Source organism: Otolemur garnettii, unplaced genomic scaffold, assembly GCF_000181295.1.
Source record: "Otolemur garnettii isolate 467f Iridium unplaced genomic scaffold, OtoGar3 scaffold00009, whole genome shotgun sequence".
NCBI lineage: Eukaryota > Metazoa > Chordata > Mammalia > Primates > Galagidae > Otolemur > Otolemur garnettii.
The window spans coordinates 409807-432892 of NW_003852404.1; the positions used below are offsets into that span (position 1 = coordinate 409807).

The window sequence follows — 23086 nt, forward strand, 5'->3', positions numbered from 1 at the left end:
TAACCTCAATCCGAAATGATAAAGGGGAAATAAAAACTGATGCCATAGAGATACAAGAGATCATCTCTGAATACTACCAGAAACTCTATGCCCAGAAATTTGACAATGTGAAGGAAATGGATCAATATTTGGAATCACACTTTGTCCCTAGACTTAGCCAGGAAGAAATAGAGCTCCAGAACAGACCAATTTCAAGCACTGAGATCAAAGAAACAATAATAAATCTTCCAACAAAAAAAATGCCCTGGTCCAGATGGCTTCACAGCAGAATTGTATCAAACCTTCAAAGAAGAGATTATTCTCATGCTGAAGAAATTATTCGAAAAAATTGAGTAGGAAGGAATCTTTCCCAACATGTTCTACGAAGTAAACATCACCCTGATACCAAAAGCAGGAAAAGACCCAAGTAAAAAGGAGAATTTCAGGCCAATTTCACTAAAGAATATAGATGCAAAAATTCCCAACAAAATCCTAGCCAATAGATTACAGCTTATCATCAAAAAAGTCATACATCATGATCAAGTAGGTTTCATCCAGGGATGCAAGGCTGGTTTAACATACACAAACATTATTCACTGTATTAACATAAGAAAAAACAAAGACCATATGATCCTCTCAATAGATGCAGAAACAAGCATTTGATAAAATCCAGCATCTTTTTCTAATTAGCACACTGAAAAGTATAGGCATAGGTGACACATTTTTTAAAGTAATCGAAGCTATCTATGACAAACCAACAGCTAATATTTTACTGAATGGAGTAAAACTGAAAGCTTTTCCTCTTAGAACTGGAACCAGACAAGGTTGTCCTCTGTCACCATTACTCTTCAACATAGTGCTGGAAGTTCTAGCCAATACAATTAGGTAAGACAAGGAAATAAAGGGCATCGGAACAGAGGAGATCAAACTCTCCCTCTTTTCTGATGATATGATCTTAGAGAACCCCAAATACTCAACCATAAGACTCCTAGAAATCATCAAAAAATATAGTAATGTATCAGAATATAAAATCAATGTCTACAAGTCAATAGCCTTTGTATACACCAGTAACAGCCAAGATGAGAGGCTAATTAAGGACACAACTCCCTTCACCATAGCTTCAAAGAAAATGAAATACCAGAGTAGAATGTGAACATTTTAAAACATTAACTAAGAAAATGACATGAAGGTTATGTTAACCAGTTTGATGGAAGTGTTTCAGATTGTGTGTGAAAACCCCACACTGTACCCCAGAAGTGCATTAATGTACATAGTTACCATTCAATAAAAAAAGAAAAAGAAAAAGAAAATGAAATACCTAGGAATACACCTAACAAAAGAGGTGAAGGATCTCTATAAAGAAAATTATGCGACCTTAAGAAAGGGAATAGCAGAGGACTTTAACAAATGGAAGAACATACCATGCTCATGGCTGGGAAGAATCAACATTGTTAAAAGGACTATACTTCCCAAAGCAATCTACCAATTCAATGCCATCTCTATTAAAATACCAATGTTGTACTTTCAAGACTTGGAAAAAATGATTCTGTGTTTTGTATTGAACCAGAAAAAAACCCATATAGCTAAGAAAGTTCTTAGTAATAAAAACAAAGCCGGGGCATTAGCATACCAGTTTTAGGCTGTACTACAAAGTCGTAGTGGTCAAGACAGCATGGTACTGGCACAAAAATAGAGACATAGACATTTGGAATTGAATAGAAAACCAGGAAATGAAATCAACATCTTATAACCACCTAATCTTCAATAAACCAAATAAGAACATACACTGGGGGAAAGACTCCCTATTCAATAAATGGTGCTAGGAGAACTGGATGTCCACATGTAAAAGACTGAAACTGGACTCATGCCTTTCTCCACTCACAAAAATTGATTCAAGTTGGATAAAGGACTTAAATTTAAGGCATGAAACAACAGAAATCCTCAAAGAAAGCATAGGAAAAACACTGGAAGATAATCGGCTTGGCCATTACAACAACAACAAAAATAAACAAATGGGACTTAATGAAACTGAAAAGCTTCTTCTATACAGCTAAGGAGACAACAAACAAAGCAAATAGACAACTTACACAAGGGGAAAGGATATTTGTATATTTTGAATCAGACAAAAGCTTGATAACTAGGATCTATAGAGAACTCAAATTAATCCAAATGAAAAAAGACAACAATTCCATATATCAATGGGCAAGAGACATGAATAGAACCTTCTCTAAAGAAGACAGATGAATGACTAACAAACATAAGAAAAAATGCTCAGCATCTCCCCTAATTATTAGAGAAATGCAAATCAAAACCACCCTGAGATACCATCTAACCCCAGCGAGAATGACCAACATCACAAAATCTCAAAACTGCAGATGCTGGCATGGATGTGGAGAGAAGGGGACACTTTGACACTGCTGGTGGGACTGCAAACTCATACAACCTTTTTGGAAGAAAGTATGGAGAACCCTCAAAAAACTTAAGCTAGACCTCTCATTTGATCCTGCAATCCCACCACTAAGCATATACCCAGAAGGAAATAAATCCTTTTATCATAAGGATACCTGCAGTAGACTGTTTATTGCAGCTCAATTTACAATCACCAAAATGTGTAAACAGCCTAAATGCCCACTAACCACAAGCTGTGGTATATGTACACTATGGAATACTATTCAGCCATTAAAACAATGGAGAATTTATAGCCTTTGTATTAATCTGGATGGAAGTGAAACACATTATTCTTAGTAAAGCATCACAAGAATGGAGAAGCATCAATTCTATGTGCTCAATTTTGATATGAGGACAATTAATGACAATTAATGACATGGTGGGGTGGGGGGGGAGAGTGTAAAGAGAAAGAAGGAGGGAGGGGTGGGGAAAAGGAAGAGCAGAGAGAGGGAAGGAGGGAAGGGGGTGGGGTCTTGGTGTGTGACACATCTTTTGGGGGCAAGATACAATTGTAAGAGGGACTTTAGCTAACAAACGCAATCAGTGTAACCTGGTTTCTTGTACTCTCAAATAAAAAAAATAAATAAATAAGACATAACCATCCCAAATGTTTATGTAGCTGACTACAGAGTCCCAAAATACATGAAGCAAAATCCAAGAGAATTTAAAGAAAAAAACTGACAAATCCACATTTGTACTTGGAGACATCAATACTTCTCTCTGTAATCAGTAGAGCATGTAGACAAAATCTACAAAGACATGTAAGATATCAACAAAGCTATCAACCAACTTGACCTAACTGATATTTATAGAACAATCCACCTAATAACAGCAGAATAAGCATCGGAAAGGTCTTCAATGGGAAACTAGGTGGCTTAGAATACACTGGAGCAGGATACCCACTCATTTATCCATACATGTTGAACATTACCACTTGAATGTTCATAATACATTTGTAGACATTCTGGGGATAATGCATTTTTGGATCTTCGATTCTCCCACTTTGAAAAGAGACTTTCTTCATTGATCAGCAGTCCTCTAACTTTTAAAAAAAATAAAGCCATTTATTACAATAGAAAATAGGAAAATTACACACTTTTTAGTTCCATGTTTGCATTAAAGCAAAAAAAAGTACATAAAAGTGGCTTTGCTGCCCTCTGATAGAAACTCATGGAAACTATGTGTTATCTATGACTAAAAATTGAAAAAAGTTATGTACATGAAGATTCTTAAGATATCTTTTTGTGTTACACTAGTTTTATGAACTCTTATTTTTTACCCCAAGCTTTACTGAGGTATAACTGGCAAAAATTATACATATTTTTGTTGTACAATGTAATGTTTTGATATATGTACATTGTGAAATGATTACCACAATCAACCTAATTAACATATCCATCACTTCACAGTTTGTATGTGGGGAGTAAGAGGAGTAGACATTTGAAGTCTATTCTCTTAGCAAATTTCAAGTATATAATATAGTCATCATGCTGTAGATTGAATCTCAAGAATTCTTTCACCTTGCCTAACTAAAACTGTACCCTTTGAACATCTCCCCCATAACTGTCCCATAAATTAACCTCAGTCTGAGGTTTTACAAATAAGCCTAGCTGATGCAAGTTCAGATTGTCAATACTAGGTTTGAAATATACAAGTGTGAATATTTAGCATTGTATGAAGGTACTAATCAATACAATCAAACAAAATAATATTCAACACACTTAAAAAATCAGAAGCAGATAGTTCTATATTTAAAAAACAGATAATCCTCAAAGTTCTCTTCATAACTGCCTTGACATTTTGGGTTGTTCTGTTCTGTTAATTTTCTTTTCCTTTTTGTGATTTTTGTTTATTTTTACTTTTGCATTTAAGATTATTAAATTTGATTTTGTTTTGCTCAAAAGAAAATAATAAAAACAACAGAGACTTCTGCTTCCAGCAAACATGGAGTAGCAGGACTGATTTTTCTCTCTTCACTAAATAAGTAAAAAACTGGAGAAAACATATAAAGCAAGATCATAAGACAGTAATCACTGAGAAAAAAAAAAAAGAATGAAGTGAGCCCTGCAATGGCCCCACCATATTGTTTGGAGAAAGTTTCTAGCCTGAAGCCCAAACAGAGCCTGGTGGTTTCCTTGAGTTGAAGAGACAGACTCAAGACTTTAAGGAAGCCCAGATGGCTAATAATTCACCAGGCAGAGAATTAGAGTAGACAGAGATGTGCAGAACAAAAGCTCTAGAGATTTACCTTAGATTCCTTTGAAGTCTTCAACCAAAAGGACCAGCATGAAGGTGAAGAAATTACTTGGAGCCAGGATGAGATATAGGAAAGAGAAGAGCCACACAAAAATATTAGCAGGAAGAACCTCTGAAGCTAACTCAGCCAATGATAGTTCCTATTAAAAACTTCATAAATCATATGATATTGGGTAGAGTACTCTGAATGGTTCTATTCCAGTAGTGGGACAAAATCAGAACTAGATCAAATACTGCTCTGGTCTCATCTTAAAGCTTAAAAGCAAGACCTGAAATATTTTAACTGTTTTAGTATCTTAAGTGTATCCTAGGACAAAAGAATATTTACAGAAATAAAACAATATCCAGAATTCAATAAGATAAAATTTGTACTGACATTAAATAAAATTATTAGGCATGCAAAGAAATAAGAAAATATGACCCATAGTGAGAAAAATCACTCAAAATGAACTCAGAAGGGATAGATGATAGAATGAGTAGACAAGGACTTTGAAAGAGTTATTAAGCTATATTGTGTATATTCAAGAAGAGAGAGGAAAGCAGGAGACATAGAAAGTAAGACGCACCAAAACAAACTTATAGAGTTAAAAAGTATGATGCCTGAGATGCAAAAAAAATACACTGGATGGGATTAAGAGCAAATTAGACACTGTGATAGTAAAGTTTCACGAAGTCAAAAACAGGATTCAAGAGACGCAAACTATATTTTCTGTCCACAACGGAATTAAATTAGATATCAATAAGAAAAATACCTTGGGCTCGGCACCTGTGGCTCAAGTGGCTAAGGCACCAGCCACATACACCTAAGGTGGCCGGTTCGAATCTAGCCCCGGCTGCCAAACAACAATGATGGCTGCAACCAAAAAAATAGCTAGGTGTTGTGGCGGGTGCCTGTAGTCCCAGCTATTTGGGAGGCAGAGGCAGGAGACTGTCTTGAGCCCACGACTTCAAGGTTGCTGTGAGCTGTGATGCCACGGTACTCTACCCAGGGGGACAGCTTGAGGTGCTGTCTAAAAAAAAAAGAAAGAAAGAAAAAGAAAAATACCTTGAAAATCTCCAAACATTTATAAGCTAAATATACTTCTAAATAATCCATGTATGAAAAAAGAAATCAAAGGGGAAAAACAAAGTATTTTGAAATAAATGAATATGAAAAGACATCATATCCAAATTTGTGGAAGACAACATATGCAAGAAAAGGTTAACTCAGCAGGCACATACATCATTATAGATGAATTTCAAAAACATGCTTGGTAAAAGAAGTTAAACACAAAAAACACATTTTGCATACTTTTTTATGAGGTTTAAGAAAAGCAAAATTTTGCATACATTTTTATGAAGTTTAAGAAAAGCAAAATTAATTTATGGGTATAGAAATGAGAAAGGTGGTTGCCTCAAGAAGGGAAGAAGGGAATAGTGGAAAAAGATACATCGGTGGGGTAGCACCCATGGCTAGTGAGTAGGGTGCCAGCCCCATATACTGAGGGAGGGTGGCAGGCTCAACCTGCCCCAGCCAAACTGCAACAATGCCCCCAAAATAAAAAACAGCCAGGCATTGTGGCGGGCACCTGTAGTCCCAGCTACTCGGAAGGCTGAGGCAAGAGAATTGACTAAGCCCAGGAGTTGGAGGTTGCTGTGAGTTGTGATGCCACGTACTCTACCAAGGGCAACATAGTGAGACTCTGTCTGTAAAAACAAAACAAAACAAAAACAAAAACAGGCCAATAGTACTTAAATCTTAAATACAGGGTGTTCATAAAGTTCGTGTGCACACAAACTTATGGACACACATGAACTTTATGGACACCCTGGATATTTTTTAAACGTTCAACCTTAGTCACAAGTGAAATGCAAATTAAAACTACCCTAAGATTCCATTTTTACCTATCGTATTTGCAAAACTCCAAACTACCATACAGTCTGTTGTTAAGACTGTAGGAGAAACAGGCATGTTCATACATTGCTGGCAGGCAACATCAAATATCTACTAAGGGCAATATTAAGCAAAACTATACCTGCACTTACCTTTTGGTTCAACAAACTTTTAGAACACTATGGAAGGCATACCATAGTGTATAGATATACCATATCTTCTTTTGGAAGATATACCTCTAAAAATACAAAACAATATATTCATAAGGTCACTGCAACATTATTTGAAAGAGCAAAAGATTGGAAGCACCCCAAATGTCCATGATTAGGAAATGGTACATGCACAGAACAATGGGGTACCAATTAATTGCTATGTGATTTTTAGGATATATTTTTTTTAAAAAGGTGTCAAACATCATATAAGTACAGAATGCTACATTTTGTGTGAAAACAGAGGAATAAGACTATATGTATAGATTTATTTTCGGAAAAAGAAAATGGAAATATAAGCTAATGAATTGAAAATGGCTGTCTATAGATAGTGAGTGGCATTAACTTGAAGGTGAAAGGATAAGACTTCTCTGAGAGTATCTTTTATTGTAGTTTTCCATTTTGAACCAAATGTTATATAATTTGAGAATAAAGTTAATCCTAAAGAAAAAAGCAAAATATAAAGTAGAAAATAGGGGGAAAACCCCTAATTATACATCTATTGGTAACATACCCATACAGATAAAAGAAAACTGTAACTTTGGAACACACTGTTTCATCCTTAGTGATATATATTCTAATGACAAAGCAATTACAGAGAATCTCAAACATCAGTAAGTTTATAGCTGGTAATAATAATAGGCATTATAATTTGGAAATGTTTATATTCAATAAATAGGATAAAGCAAATAAAGACATCAATGTTATTAGAAAACACGACTTTGCATGTAAGAGGAGGGACAGTCAAATACAAAAAGTAAAATCCTGTACATTAAATGTAAATTTAAAATATCAATATGAACTCATTTTCAAAAAATAATAACTGTCTGCAAAAAAGGGTTAAAAACAATGATGACACAGTAACAATACACACAGCACCCAGATCTCAGTTTCTAAATCTGTTTACACTAAAAAAATGAGATTCTTGGCTTGGTGCCCATAGCAGAGTGGTTAAGGTGCTGGCCACATACACTTGGGCTGGCAGGTTCCAACCTGTCCTGGGCCTGCTAAGCAACAATGACAACAACAACAACAACAAAATAGCTTGGCACTGTGGCAGGCGCCTGTGGTCCCAGCTACTTAGGAGTTTGAGGCAAAAGAATTGCTTAAGCCCAAGAGTTTGAGGTTGCTGTGAGCTGTGACAACATAGTGAGACTCTGTCTCAAAAAAAAAAAAAAAAAAAAAGAGATTCTTTGAGAAATAGTTGATCTCAGGGCTGAGGTAGAAAAAATAAAAGCTAAGAAAGTGCACCTGGGACACCTTGGGCTAGAAAGCAAAAAAATCTGATACACTTATGAGGGGTATGTCAGAAGGACACAGAAACCAGTTTGAGACAATTTAAACATGAAAAAAGTGTAATGACTATAAAGGATTGTAAAATTTTGAAAAAAATCCATTAGTACACAGTAACATTCAGAGGAAAAAAAAGAGAAGAAATATAACAGATACTCTTCTTTAGAGTACCTGCTAACAGCCAGAAAAATAGAATTAGAAAATTAGCATTTTCAACTCCCAATTAAAAAATGATAAATGAGTTAAAATATTAAGTAAAAAGTTGAGAATAAGATATGCATGATGCCAAAAAATCACCCCCATAAAGTACTTACTCAGGAAATGAAAAACGTACATTTATGGTGGAATATCTGGTAGTCACTGCCTTAACCAAAAGATCAAACAGCACCACAAACAGCGAGACAATCTGACCACGTGTCTCCAACTGGGACACACTATCAGGTATCCAGCATCATTGATGTTAAGCATTTCCTAAGTTAAATGATACCTTAAGGAATCAATCAATACAGAATGCATGAACAGTCTGTAAAAGACAATATCCTGGACTCTTAAATCAATGTCATTAAAAACAAGGAAACAGGGACAGTGGAGTAGAGACTAACCAGAAATAAAAACAAAATACAATGCATCAATTCTTTTTTTTTTTAATGCATCGATCTTAATTAGATCTTGGCTCTATAAAGAAAGCCAAACAAAAAGACACTTTGGGGGACAATCGAGGAATTGGGTATTAGATGATATGGGAATTATTCTTAGCTACGTAACAGCATTTTTTAGATTTTGTACTTTATTATTATTATATTTAGATTTTGTATTTTTATAAAATGCATGTTGAATATTTAGGGGCAAAGCATCATAAAGTCTGCAACTAACTTTTAAATGGTTCCACAATAATAAATAAAAATGTGTCTCTCTATAAAATGTGAAAGAGAAAGCAAATATGTAAGAAGGCAGAAGTTCAAAAGGTTGAAAGTAATTTGCATTAGAGGCCAGGGTGGGAGTTAACTTTGGGGAGGGTATAAGTAACAGGGAGAATGAACAAGGGGGATGTCTGGTGGTTAATGTGGGTGTTAACTTCGTAATAATTCATCAAGCTGTACTTCTAGTCTGTGCACTTCATGTCATATTACAATACAATGTTTATAAAAATTATGATGAAAAACTTCAACAAAAATTTAGATACTACATTATGTCATGATTATTTAATGGGAATAACTGAATTGAATTGGGAAGGAAGAGGGAATAAAAAGGACAAGGCAAAAACAAATCAGAGGGAGGGAGCTAGACAGAGGGAGAAGTGTAAAAGCAAGTTTCAGAGTGCTAATATTGCTTGGCCTTTACAGGTGATCTAGCAGATTCCATACTGCTTGTTTACACACAGCTCTTCAATGGGCCCTTATTCATGAAACTAAGCAGACTGATTTTTTTCTGGAGGAAATGGAGAGACCTACAGAGAAATTCTGATTCAACTCCCATTTGATTTAGATTTTTGATGGGATAATTTGCAGGCTCACCAATATTTTTAAACTGTCTAGGTTTTGTACACAGTTGTATTTTCAAATATTTGGTAGGGCTTTTTTCCCCTGAAATGTCTGATGCATCAGTACCTCATATAGTTTTGCATTTGCCCCCCAAATGCTTTCAGTACTTCAGCCCAGAAAATCTTGTTGACAGGAGGTCATAGATCTGTTTCTGTTTATTAGACAAAGATTCCTCTCCATCTGTAGTCATCTCAAAAGTTGCATCCATGTTGATTTTTCCCAGCCAAGAACACAGTATGTTCTTCCATTTGTTAATGTCTTCTGCTATTTCTTTGCTTAAGGTTTCATAACTTTCTTCGTGGAGGTCCTTCACTTCTTTTGTTAGGTATATTCCTAGGTATTTCATTTTCTTTGAAGCTACTGTGAAAGGAATTATAACTTTTATTAGCATCTCAACTTGGCTATTAGTGTATACTAAGGTTACTAATTTGTGGACATTGATTTGATACCCTGAGATGTTACTATATTTCTTGAGATATATTTCCTGATAACCATATGTAAAAGACTAAAATTGGACCCGCACCTTTCACCACTTACAAAAATTGACTCAAAATGGATAAAAGATTTAAATCTAAGACACGAAATGATAAAAATCCTAGAAGAAAGTTGGGGTAAAACTCCTGAGGATGTTGACCTGGGGAATTATTTTATGAAGATTTCAGTGGTAATTGCAACAACAAAAATAAACAAATGGGACTTAATTAAACTGAAAAGCTTCTGCACAGCTAAGGACACAACAATTAAAGACAACAGACAAACTTCAGAATGGGAAAAGATATTTGCATGAAACAATTCTGCCAAAGGCTTAGTAATTAGGATCTACAGAGAAGTCAAATTAATCAACAAAAAAGAGCAAACAATCCCATCTATCACCGGGCAAGAGATATGAACAGAACCTTCCCTGAGGCAGACAGACAAAAGAAATGGCTAACAAACGTAGGAAAAAATGCTCATTGTCCTGAATCATCAGAAAAATGCAAATCAAAATCACCCTGAGGACTGGAGCTGCACCAGAGATCGAGGGTCCTCATACACCACAAAAATGTCTATTATGTCCTATAATGGAGGGATCATCATGGCCATGAAGGGGAAGAACTGTGTGGCCATTGCTGCAAACAGGCGCTTTAGAATCCAAGCCCAGATGGTGACCACAGACTTCCAGAAGATCTTTCCCATGGGTGACTGTACCTTAGTCTGGCCAGGCTCACCACTGATATCCAGAAAGTTACCCAGTGCCTCAAGTTCCGGCTGAACCTGTACGGAGTTGAAGAAAGGTCGGCAGATCAAACCTTATATCCCGATGAGTATGATGGCCAATCTCTTGTATGAGAAATGGTTTGGTCCCTGCTACACTGAGCCAGTCATTGCTGGGTTGGACCCAAAGACCTTTAAACCCTTCATTTGCTCTCTAGACCTCATCAGCTGCACCATGGTGACTGATGACTTTGTTGTCAGTGGCACCTGCACTGAACAAATACCCAGGATTCATGAGTCCCTCTGGGAGCCCAACATGGATCCAGAATACCTGTTTGAAACCATCTCCCAAGCCATGCTGAATATTGTGGACCAGGATGCAGTGTGAGGTATGGGATTCATTATCCGCATCATTGAGAAAGACAAAATTACCACCAGGACACTGAAGGCCTGAATGGACTAACCTTATTCCCAGAGCCCACCTTTTTCTTTTCTTTTCTTTTCTTTTTTTTGAAATAAAATAGGCTTTCAAAAAAATGAAAAACACCCTGAGATATCACTTAACCCCAATTAGAAAAGCCCACATCACAAAGCCCCAGAGTCGCAGATGTTGGCACACATGTGGAGAGAGAAGGATGTTGGTGGGGCTGCAAAACTAATACAGCCTCTTTGTAAAGAAGTAAGGAGATTTCTCGAAGAACTCAAATTAAACCTTTCATTTGTCCCAGCAATCCCACTTCTAGGCATCTACCCAGAAGAAAAAAATCATTTTATCATAAGAACATTTGAACTAGATTGTTTATTGCAGCTCAGGATGTGGAAACAACCTAAATGCCCATCAATTCAGTAATGGATTAACATACTGTGGTATACATATTCAGCCGAAAAGATGGTGACTTTATATCTTTTGTATTAACCTAGATGGAACTGAAAAACATTCTTCTTGGTAAAGTATCACAAGAAGGAAAAAGAAAAGATTCAACTCAATTTTAAAGTACTCAATTTTATTATAAAGCTGGTAAAGAATCTAGCACACAGGGCAGCATCTGTGGCTCAAAAGGGTAGGGCGCTAGCCCCATAGGCCGGAGGTGGTGGGTTCAAACCCAGCCCCGGCCAAGAAAAAATAAAAAAGAATCTAACACACATCCATATAGGAGAAAAACTTAAAATTGCATTCATGTTGGGGGGAGGAGGAATGAGAGAGGGGAGGAAAGGAAGGATAGGTGTGCTCCCACTTAAAGGGCACAAGGTAGAAGAGATGTATGGCCTAACTTCACAGCTGCAAGAGGGACTCTACCTAACAAATTCAAATATTGTGATCTGGTTGTTTGTACCCTTAAATAAACTGAAATAAAAAAAATAGTATTAAAAAAGTTGCATCCAAGTACATTCAGCAAAAGACAAAGGCATTTAAAACACATACCTAGTTTTTCTAAAAATAACATTATCTAGTTTCACTCTGCCACACAAAGTAGTGAGCCAAAGTTAATATTTAACTACAACTAACTATATAAGCCTATGGAATTAGTGTATTCACTTTCTTTTTTCTCCCTTCTCTTTAACAGATATTCTGTCTGGGCATTTTTGAAAGTCAGTATGGTTTAGAGTATTGCTTTGTATCTCTCATACCTTGAATCTATTCAAAGTCATTACACAGGACAGTTATAATTATTTTACTTTTATTTACTTTTGAGACAGAGTCCCACTCTGTTGCCTATGCTAAAGTTGCCTGGCATCAGCCTAGCTCACAGCAACCTTAAACTCCTGCTCCTGGTCTTAAGTGATCCTTTTGCCACAGCTTCCTAAGCTACGATGTCCGGCAAATTTTTCTATTTTTAGTAGACAGAATTTTTTGCTCTTGATCAGGCAGTCTGCCCACCTCAGCCTCCCAGAGTGCTAGAATTATAGGCATAAGCCACCATGCCTGGCCATTATAATCATTTTAAATAATACAGTAGGCTAGTCCTTGTGTTCATTAGTAATCTTTCTGTTGGTTCATATTAAAACATGTTTAATCACTTGGAAGTAAATTACATGACACTGAATGGCTTAAAGACTCTGGAAAAACAAAATTTTTTTTTTCAAATTGACACTTTAAAATCATACTTTGAATATGGAATCGGATTTCCATCTTAAACTAGATTGGTAAATGGTAGTTAGACCAAGAGTTTAGTAAAATGTATATTAATAACCTTTACATTAAGAATATTTTATTGACCCATTTTCTTCTCATATCATTGATTTTAGAATGAGAAAAACTCAATACATGCCTCTAAGACTTAACAGAAATTTCCCTTCCTCTATTATTTCCACTTTCTAATACATCTTCATCCCGATGCATCTAATGCATCTTTATCCCGATTAATTCCCATCTGTTTCAACCTACTGCACCTAATCTTATGAGCCCTTTCCATTCTGAAAGTGCAAAAATCTATGAATATGATGTTGGGAGGAGGTAAATACCACTCCCCAAATGTTTCTTCTGAAGATAACTTTAACTCTGTGCCACACATCCCAGAGTGCCCAGGATAGTCTCATTTTATGGCTGTTGCCCAGATGAATTAATAGTGCCCCTTTTCAACCTCAAAAGGTTGGACTTGGACTATAAAAGATCTGGTAACTATAGGTTTATCAAGTTTAAAGACATTTCGATCTCATTTAAGAAATATTCAAAATGAAAAGTTTCTTGTAAATAGGAATGTGGAGTAAGCATTCATCAATTCCTGTTTCTTTACAGTGGGAGGTAGAACAGCACTTCCTCTGGAGTCGGAATACTAGAGTTGGAGTTCTGTCTTCAGTGATTAATAACCATGAAATCTTGGCACATTACATCTCTCTTTGCCTCAGTTTATTTATCTAAAGATGGAGATAAAACAGTATTTAACTCAGACAGTCATTGTGAAGATTAAATAGAAGAATGTATATTGAATACTTAGCATTATGCTTTGTACAAGTTTTTGGTAAATGGTAGGTATCGTTAGGCCACACTAAAAAAACACCATTCTTATTTCCCTGTTCAATTGAAAAATGAAAAATTATGTCTTCTCTCAAAAGCAAAACATCACGATTCCTTCAAGGTATATATACATAAAATGATAACTGTGTAAAAGCCTTCTAGGACAGGACAGTGCTACGCAAGGTTTAAAATTGGTGCAATTACCAAAGACCAACATATTTTCTATCTGGGGCGCCTGGAAAGACCTAACTCGTCCTTCACTCTCAAATTCAATATCTTTTCCCATCCATAGCAATCAGGTTTTCACACTCACTGAAGGAGCTCTTGTGAACATCACCAACTTTACTGCAATCCAAAGGAATCTGCATGTATTTTTTTTTTTCCTTTAAGCTTTCTTCTCCTTTGCAGCCTATCTGCCTTTTTATGTGCTGATGTTTCTTAGAAGATATTTGGTCCACTTCTCTCCTCACTTGGTAAGACATTTTCTGTATGATCTTATTGGCTTTAAGCACCAGGCGACTGATAAAGGATTCTGATCCAGGCCACTCCTAATTCCAGACCAGCATATCCAACTGCTACTTTTAAAAATAAATTAGATACCCTACAAAGCTTCTTCTGTATCTCCTATTTTGCTTAGAAGCACACTCACCCATCTGGAAGACATCTAATGAGTCTGTAGACTTAATCCTGCTCTGTAAGGTATGATAACGTAACCCCTGCCAAAATGCAAGGCCCAATACTACTCACCCTTCTTGTTACCTCCTCTAGGTTTTGCATGTATTTACATAAATCTTCCATCTTAGGTGTATGGAGGTAGAAGGAATCACATATTACTCACATTCAACTCTTAGGAGATGTTAAATAAGTGTTGATTGAATGAAAATCCATGACAGTAACTTAAAAATTTCATTAATAGGTTCCCTCTGAGAAGCAGACATTTCATTTACATTGAACTCATAATGTTATGTGATCTTTATTTCAGTTGACCAATTGCTAGTATTTTGAAAGTCCTAATTCTCAATTTACTACTTTGGAAAAGTGACATAGATTTTTTCAATGAGCCAAAGCCAGAATTTTCTTACTGATTTAAATTAATAGGTAAATCAAGTTCAACTGCTATACTGATGGTAAAGAGTTCCTATTTGAGACAAGAAAAAAACATGACTCAACTCCTACTTTCTGGATCAACACCTACTTTTAGGTATTTTGTGATTAGCTTCTTTCTCTAACCAATGTGTATGATACACACTTGTTTCATTAAGTCACTTGGATAGAGTGTGCCTTAATGGGACATGCCTATACAAACAAGTTAAAAAAAAAAAACTGATGAAAAGACAGCAATTTACATAGGATTTCGCTCATCTAAACATACTTCAGAGTAACGTTCATGTGTTTGATTTCTATCATCTTCTTAAAGACTAAGCTCCTAAACCAGTATTATTGTTGATATATAATCCAAATGAATGAATTATACTAAATTTCTCTGAAATATCACATATTAATCTTGGCAATAAACTATCTTAAACCCATTGAAAGTAAGACACTGTGTCAGTAAAATAAACTACAACAGCTTAAGACATTTAGGCATAGCTTTAGCATTCTTACAATCTTTGCTTCTTCATAATTGGCTTGCAATTCTTGTTTACAAAAATGTTTTTCTTGACTTCTTTTATTCTTAATGACCTCAGGATAGAGATTTTATAAGAAAACCACTTAAAAATATTACTGGTTAAACATCCTGAGCAGCACTTAGATAAGAACTCTTGCTCCATAACTAAAACATATTTGAAATTCTTTCCTCTTGAAATTATAAATAAGAGATGATTGCTTCTAGTATTCAGTATTTAGCAAATTATTAGCTAATTGAATAAAACATCTCCCATGCTTTCAGCTTTCAAACTGTTTCTACGTCAACATACTTAAAACTATCTGAAAGAGTACTCGATTAATGCAATCAACACAGCATTTTACCAGATATAACAGATTCCCTTAAATCATACATATAAAACTTGGTTTGTAGCATTCTCTGTCTTTTCACGAATGCTTCCTGGACAATTTCTAGGAAGAATACAATAAAATGAGAATATGTGCTAAATGCTTCAGAAAATGGAGGTACGGATGCAAGGTGCCATTATTATAAAATAAAATACTATCACTAATTAGCAGTGATTTGTGAATGCTAATATAGTTTGCTATATTATACTAGTGGTATGGAATTTGCAGCATTCCCTCTCCCAATCATGTCATATAAGCAGAAAAGTGTGAGATGTCAAAATTGCCTAACAATAAAAAATAAGTCTCTTAATTTATTTGCATTCTAAAATATAGCCCTTCATCCTAAATCTCTTTTTCCACATAAAATGGTACTAAGTGATGAGGTATAGGAGTTATCAAGCCCATATAACATTCCCTTTAAAATCTTAAGTTCAATCATTATTTGTTTTCTACTTTTATACTACTTTTTTGGCGGCAACTGTTTATTGGTCTGTCATTGCTGTAATTGCAACTTAACAATAAACCAGTCTGACATTTTAGGTCTTGAAGATACATACCATATATATTTCTTTAAAAATAATCATACTTTTGTAAGCAATACTTTACAGTAGACACCTCAAAAATCTACCATAGATGTGAAACTTAAAACGAGAAAAATTTAAGTTCTAAATCTTTATACATATATATCCAGATTTCTATATATATTATATATACATACATAAGTATATATAAAATATATATAATCAGATTTGAAAAATGAACAAAAACTGGGCACTGTACATAAAGTCTTTTTAAAACTCAAACAATAGAAAACTCTTTAAACATTAAACAATTTTAATAAAAGTTTCTGTACAATGCTAAGCAGTTTTATTTACACATAGAAAATGTAATAGGAGTAGTGTTTGAAATTACAGAACTCCTTAAAATTTCAATGGCAGGTAAATCTGGAAAAAATAACAGCATTCCATTCACAAATATTTTCAAGCAATAAATATGTATTTATAAATAGTGTAAATTTACATCAAGATTAGAAACAAAAATCACAAATCTGAAGTTTATTCCTTAGTCTATGTGCAATCCATTATCTTTGTGACTTGGCTGTTAATTTTTTTAATGTTTTATTTAGGAACCAAAAGTGTAACCATTATGGTTTCAAAACAAGACAGAAAAACATAAAAGCAGTAAAAAAGTTTTTTACCTAACTTTTCACATTAAAAAAAAGTTGAACAAAGAAAAGACTTAAAATTGCTAACTACTTTACAAAGAAATGACCAGTTAGGCTAGTATTTTTTTCCAAGGAAAATTCTGAAGGGGAAAAGATAGATGAAAATAAATTCATCAGCCCAGAAATAGAGAAATATAAAAGAGGTTGTCTTCAAGTCAGTAGTCTGTATGATGTTGCCAGTTTTGTCAGATATATACAAAACATGGAAATTATTATTTTTTTCTGACGAAAAGCTGATCAGCTTTGTGACAGTCCTGGAGTAGGAGCAGTATTCTCCCCCAACCAGTTGGTTGACACTCCGCTCTTGGAAGGTTGCATAGACACAGTTTTCAGCCAGCAGCCTTATGAGATAGCTACAAAAACCAGTGGTGCAGAACTGGGTACTTCCTGAATAGCAGAAAAGGTCTCATTTAACATCCATGAAACAATATCAAGATGAGGCGGAAGGTAACGGAGGAGCCTGAAAATAAAAGTAATGTAGATTATTTTTATATACAAATTGTTAATAGCGTTCTCTAGCTAATGGCTACAAACATACAGTCTGCTTATGAAATTAGGGGAAATAGTTCTCAAGAAAGTTCAACAGCCACTACATAACACAGACATATGATCTCCCCCCTTGTTATCTCCCTAGGAGTCCAAAACCATTACCCTCCTCTGTATCTATAATCCTATGTATTACTTCACTAAGTAGTAAAAAACTCTTAGAACATTCTTAAGTTTATCATTTTTTTAGACTGCTTTAAAAAAGAGCTTTTGAAAAAATAATTTAGCAAATCAATTACAATTTCACTAGTGACTGCCTTCAGAACCTATCTTACCTAGGTAAGATATTTTGTCCAATTTCAGATAATTTTCTTCCTCAAGAAATATCAAAGACCATTCAAAAGAAAATATCAGAAACTAAATTTCAAAAAGTCAAATTTCTGATCACAAATGTGTGAGAGACATGTATTGGAGAAAGCAACAATTAATAAATTATGTCTGTATTTCTATTCATAAAGCTATCGCTCTGCTGGAGGTAAAATGTTTCCCCTTAACAGCATCTGCTGTTAAAAACTGTGTACAATTTGTAAGTACACTTGAATTTCATAAGGTTATTATATAATGTACTAGGAAGTTAATGCTCCATCAAATATTCCCATGAGGTTAATATTTCTGGCAAAGACAAAATTTTTAACAATTAGCTCTAAAAGTAGAAATAAATTTAAAAGCACACTTACTGATTCATTTTGTGGGCACTAATAACCTATGTACACATTTTATCAATTGAGATCCAATGACATAAAAGATATGATAGTGTTATAGGTAAAGTACATAAAGATTTTAAAATGTAATTGCTGTAGCATTATTTAGACTGGTCTCATCCAGGAACAGTGAAAATTATATATGCCAATTTCATAGAACTAAATACTTGAAAGTAAAGGGGGGAATAATATGAATATGCCCTCATGCAATATCTAATGAGCCAAAGGAAAATTTAAATATTTCATTACCTCCTCTATTTATCAGCTGGCAGAGCAAATGCCACTGCTTCAAACCCAGCTAACTATGTACTCACATGTTGATTTCACTTACTAATGTAAATTGGTCATAGACTTGCATCAGGTCCTCCATTTTGTACTGTTCTAGCACCACAAAATTTTCCAGGTTTCCACTAGTTTTTCGTGCACAGTCTTGGCAATGTACTATATAGGTCTTTCGAGAATTACTCTCATTAGTGACAAAAAGCAGATCAAAAACCTCCACCTGTTTTATACAAGGAAAAAAATGTGTTTAATAAGGATGGTGGTATTTATTGTATTGCTTTAGTATAATCATAGAATTCCACTTAAATGGAATTGTGGACAGTCATGTCTGGTTAAGAATAGGTACTAAGAAAAACATGGCTGTGTTTGAGAATCTTCAGTAGACCAGTTTTATTCCACATCAAACCCAAAGACATGGTGGTAGTGCACATTTAGGAGAATGATATAAGGGAATGACACATTCATGACAACCACTAGGCAAAGCCTAATTCAAAAGTTTGATGAAGGTTAGACTATTTATTTTAAATCCAAAACTGCATATATTCAGATACAAGTGATCATTGTTTTCCTTTTACTTCTCCATGACAGTCCTCTAGGTACTACGTATGGATGTTTGTCTTCCCCCACAGACTGAGCTGCTCAAAGATGAAGATTGTGTTTTACACTCATCTTCTCATTACCAAAATGTGTCACAGTGCCTACTGCTTAGCCAAACCTTAAAACACACTAGTAGAATGAATATAACTGAAATTATTTACAGATAAAGAAATTGACAGGTAAGTTGCAGTGACTGTGTTAAGTTATAAGCCTCACATTAAGGGGTATAAGTATGAACAAAAATGTATTTAGAAGCACAGCATAATTTTAGAAATAATACCTCCATCTTATATAGAAAGATTGATAAGCTTGCTAACATTCAGTCAGGATAAGGAATAACACACCTAACTGGAATCTACCTAATCTCCTATTGCAGCGGTTCTCAACCTGGGGGTCACGACCCGTTTGTAACAATGAAAATACATCGCAGTATTAGGAAGGTTGAGAACCACTGTCCTAATGACTTACTTTGGCCAGATGATTCACTATCTAAAAAAGCAATCATTTTAAATAAAGGTTGGTGTCAGAATTACAGAATTTCAAGGTTTGAAATGAACTATCAATATCTATGTTTTCTGGCTTATCCTTGAATTTCTTCAATGACATAAAACTCTCATGATTTCAGGTCTTGTTTAAACAGTTAATTAAAATCACAGAGTTCACCATGTTTTCTATTATTATCAATGAACAACAAGAATCTAATGGTTTGAGCTAGAAATTTTGTGAGCATTCCTCAACTTGTCCCTTCTGCTGTTTAAGGAGCTGGTTTGGCTTATTTTATCCTGTAAGTTTATTTATTTATTTTTGATTGATTGATTGATTGACACAGGGTCTTGCTCTGTTGCCTGGGCTGGAGTGCCATGGAGTTAACTACAGCTCACTGCAGCCTTGAAACTGCTGGGCTCAAGCAATACTCCTGGTCTTAGCACCACCACATCTAGTTAATCTTTTTTTCTTTCTTTTTTTTTTGTAGAGACTGGGTCTTGCTATGTTGCCCAGGCTGGTCTTGAACTTCTGGCCTCAAATGATTTCTGCCTTAGCCTCCCAACATGTGCTGGGATTACAGGCATGAACCGCCATACCCAGTCCTTTACGTATTTTTTAATTTTTTCCCTTCTTTTAATATTCCCATTGCCAAATTCTAGTTTTATTTATTTATTTATTTATTTTGAGACAGAGCCTCAAGCCGTCACCCTGGGTAGAGTGCTGTGGCATCACAACTCACAGCAACCTCCAACTCCTGGGCTCAAGTGATTCTCCTGCCTCCACTTCCCAAGTAACTGGGACTATACAGGTGCCCGCCACAACGCCTGGCTATTTTTTTGATTGCAGCCATCATTGTTGTTGGCGGGCCCAGGCTGGATTCAAACCTGCCAGCTCAGGTGTATATGGCTGGCACCTTAGCTGTTTGAGCCACTGGCACCAAGCCCAAGTTCTAGTTTTAAAACAATAATGCTTAAGACACTGCAATAGCTTACTTCTCGCTGCCTTCTCTAAACCACTTTTTGTCTCTGAAACACATTTACCAAATATTAGTTGCCTGCTCAAACATAACCTTTTTGTGGCTTCAATGACCTCAGAGTATCAAATTCTTTAAAACCATTCAAGAAGCACTACAAGCTACATACTATTAAGACTTATGAGTAGAATTTGCATAGTCTGTGTCCCAGTCACATTAGAACACATTCACCCTTTTCAGAAACCGTTCCATTTTCCTATATAGCCCATAAGGGACTACCTCCAATTTTCATCATTTTTTAGCCTGCTGAAATCATACCCATCTTTCAAAAACGGATTTGAATGCTAATACTGGTATAAACTCTACAAGGTAAAAATCAGGTTGTCCCCCCACCAGCATCATCATAACAATTAGTGAATCCAACTTTACATTCATCATAGTTTCATGCACATTATGATTAGTTGTTAATAATTTGTCTTCCCCAAATAGCATTCAAGTGAGGCCTCTTGCAAGCCTTGGCCACAGAAGGCTGACAAATTTATTGTTAATTGCATCAGAGAAGATCTGCCTGGAGCTATACTGAATTACATCCAGTTATTGGCATCTGTGTACATCCAGATTGTTCCCAGCTTAAAATCTCAGAATAAACTTCTTGAGATTATCATCTGTTAAAGATCTAACAGAAAAAAATAACTATGTAGTAGATACTTTTAAGGTTAATTCACAGTGAAATATTGTATCAGCACATTAAATTTTAGTACAACAGCTAAGTAACAAAAAAAAAAAAAAAGCATAACTAGATGCAGTGTTAATTACAACAAAATGCATTACCTAAAGGTATGAATAAAATTATCCAAAGAGAAACTAAAAGTGAAGAGGCTTTACAAAACAACTGTGGGTAACAGGACTTACTTCACAAATGCTACAGTAATGAGCCGGTTCTTCTTTTGTCCGCCCATGCCATATAATCTCTTTTCCTGCAGTAATAAGAGCTTCCCTCAATGTCTGACACTGCTTCAGTGTTCTCAGAAGACAATACCTATTATGGGTGAAAAATTGTTTGTGACCAGCAACTGAATACTGAATTTTAGCATAAAAGATACACCAAATAGAAACAATGCTGAGAGACTTGGTTCTAATGTCTACGATTTCATAATTTTTTCTTTTGTTAATTTCTCAGATACCGTCAGATTTCAAAAATAAGGCAATGCTTGGCAGGTCTGATGATGACAATATTAAATCATTTAAAGTTGAGAAGAAGTGATCTCTGAATATCAAAAATATAACAGTCTAAATATATAAAAACAGACCCTCTGCTTGAATATAATGAGTTGCTAATTTTGGCTCTTATTTGGGCAAGTCAGATAACCTCTTTGAGAGTCAATTTCCTCATCCTTGAAATAAGGGGTCTGAATTCCAGATCTGTACTGTTATGATTCTAGTAAGACAAGAAGGCAAATTACAGCATCATCTGTATAGTTGTCTTTGAAACCCTTAAGTCTATAACCAGAAAACATTTATGAATTTAGTCCCTACAGGATTCAAAATTAGTTTAACTATAGCACTGAAGAAGAAAAAAAGGTGTTTATTTCTTCATTTTAACTTGAAAATAATATAGTATAATCCATTTATATTGACAATTAAGCTTTCCTTATAATTTATACCTTTTCTAAACTTACTATGATGCTAACAACATAGTGAATTCTCACAATTTCTGATTTTCCTATAGTTTGCTATCATTACTTGGAATTGTCTGCTAAATTCTCTTACTCTCCTGTGAATCTTAGTGGCTCAGGTTCTCCATTTGAACAGAAAGGTTGAACTAGACGATCACTAAGGCACTTTTCAGCTCTAAAATTCGGAGACAATGAAAATGTCCTAAAGAAAAGGAAATAGGTTTAGCAACTGAATATTGTCTTGAAAGAAAGAAAAGGACGTTGATTTTATTCATACTGTCTACTCATCTACTTATTGCCTAGGAGAGTGTCCGGCATACACTACGTGCTTAATAAACATAGGATTACTAAATAACCAAAATTAAAAATAAAAGAATATGTCTCAATTTATATTTCTTTACTATTTTATAAGTTATTAGGTTAAAGTATTGTTATTTATCAGAACCCATGTATTTTAACCCCAGGGGAGGGAGGATGAAATAACTAAAAAACATATGTAAACCCAGTTAACTTATTTAACAACGTAAAATAATATCAGCTTCACAGCTGTAAACCAAGTCTTTAAGTACCACAGTCAAAGGATTTCACTTTCAGCTGGGCTTTAGCAATTCTTACATGTTTAACTCTTTTAGAACACCTCCCTCCCTAATGCTTTAGACCAGTGGCTCTCAACCTTCCTAATGCCACAAGCCTTTAATAAAGTTCCTGTGGGTTATGACCCACAGGCTGAGAACCGCTGCTTTAGACTGTGGTTGCATGTCAAAGTTAGGATAGCTAGCTAGTTGTGCGTGCATGCGTGTGTGTATACAGGGTACTATTCAGATAATGGCAAAAAGAAAGAGAATATAATTTGACT

General features: G+C 35.1%; 1 protein-coding gene and 1 pseudogene across 13 annotated transcripts in view; one reads left to right on the plus strand and one right to left on the minus strand.

Moving 5' to 3' along the window:
- The first annotated feature begins 10641 nt into the window (after window positions 1-10641).
- Window positions 10642-11256, plus strand: LOC100966315 (annotated as a pseudogene).
- Window positions 11257-16174: 4918 nt separating this feature from the next.
- The window catches only part of KDM6A (lysine demethylase 6A), a 234202-nt gene continuing 227290 nt past the window's right edge, over window positions 16175-23086 (minus strand). For 7 of the 13 annotated variants that reach the window (XM_023509757.1, XM_023509759.1, XM_023509758.1 and 4 more), the window contains 4 exons: window positions 22325-22432; window positions 21467-21593; window positions 18548-18718; window positions 16879-17429 (listed from right to left, as the gene is read on the minus strand). In XM_023509757.1, the coding sequence (XP_023365525.1) occupies window positions 17400-17429; window positions 18548-18718; window positions 21467-21593; window positions 22325-22432 (436 nt within the window). In that variant the 3' untranslated portion in view covers window positions 16879-17399. Of the gene's footprint in view, window positions 17430-18547; window positions 18719-21466; window positions 21594-22324; window positions 22433-23086 lie in introns of all 13 variants that reach the window. The other 6 variants (XM_023509761.1, XM_012801545.2, XM_012801544.2 and 3 more) reach the window with 2 other exon arrangements.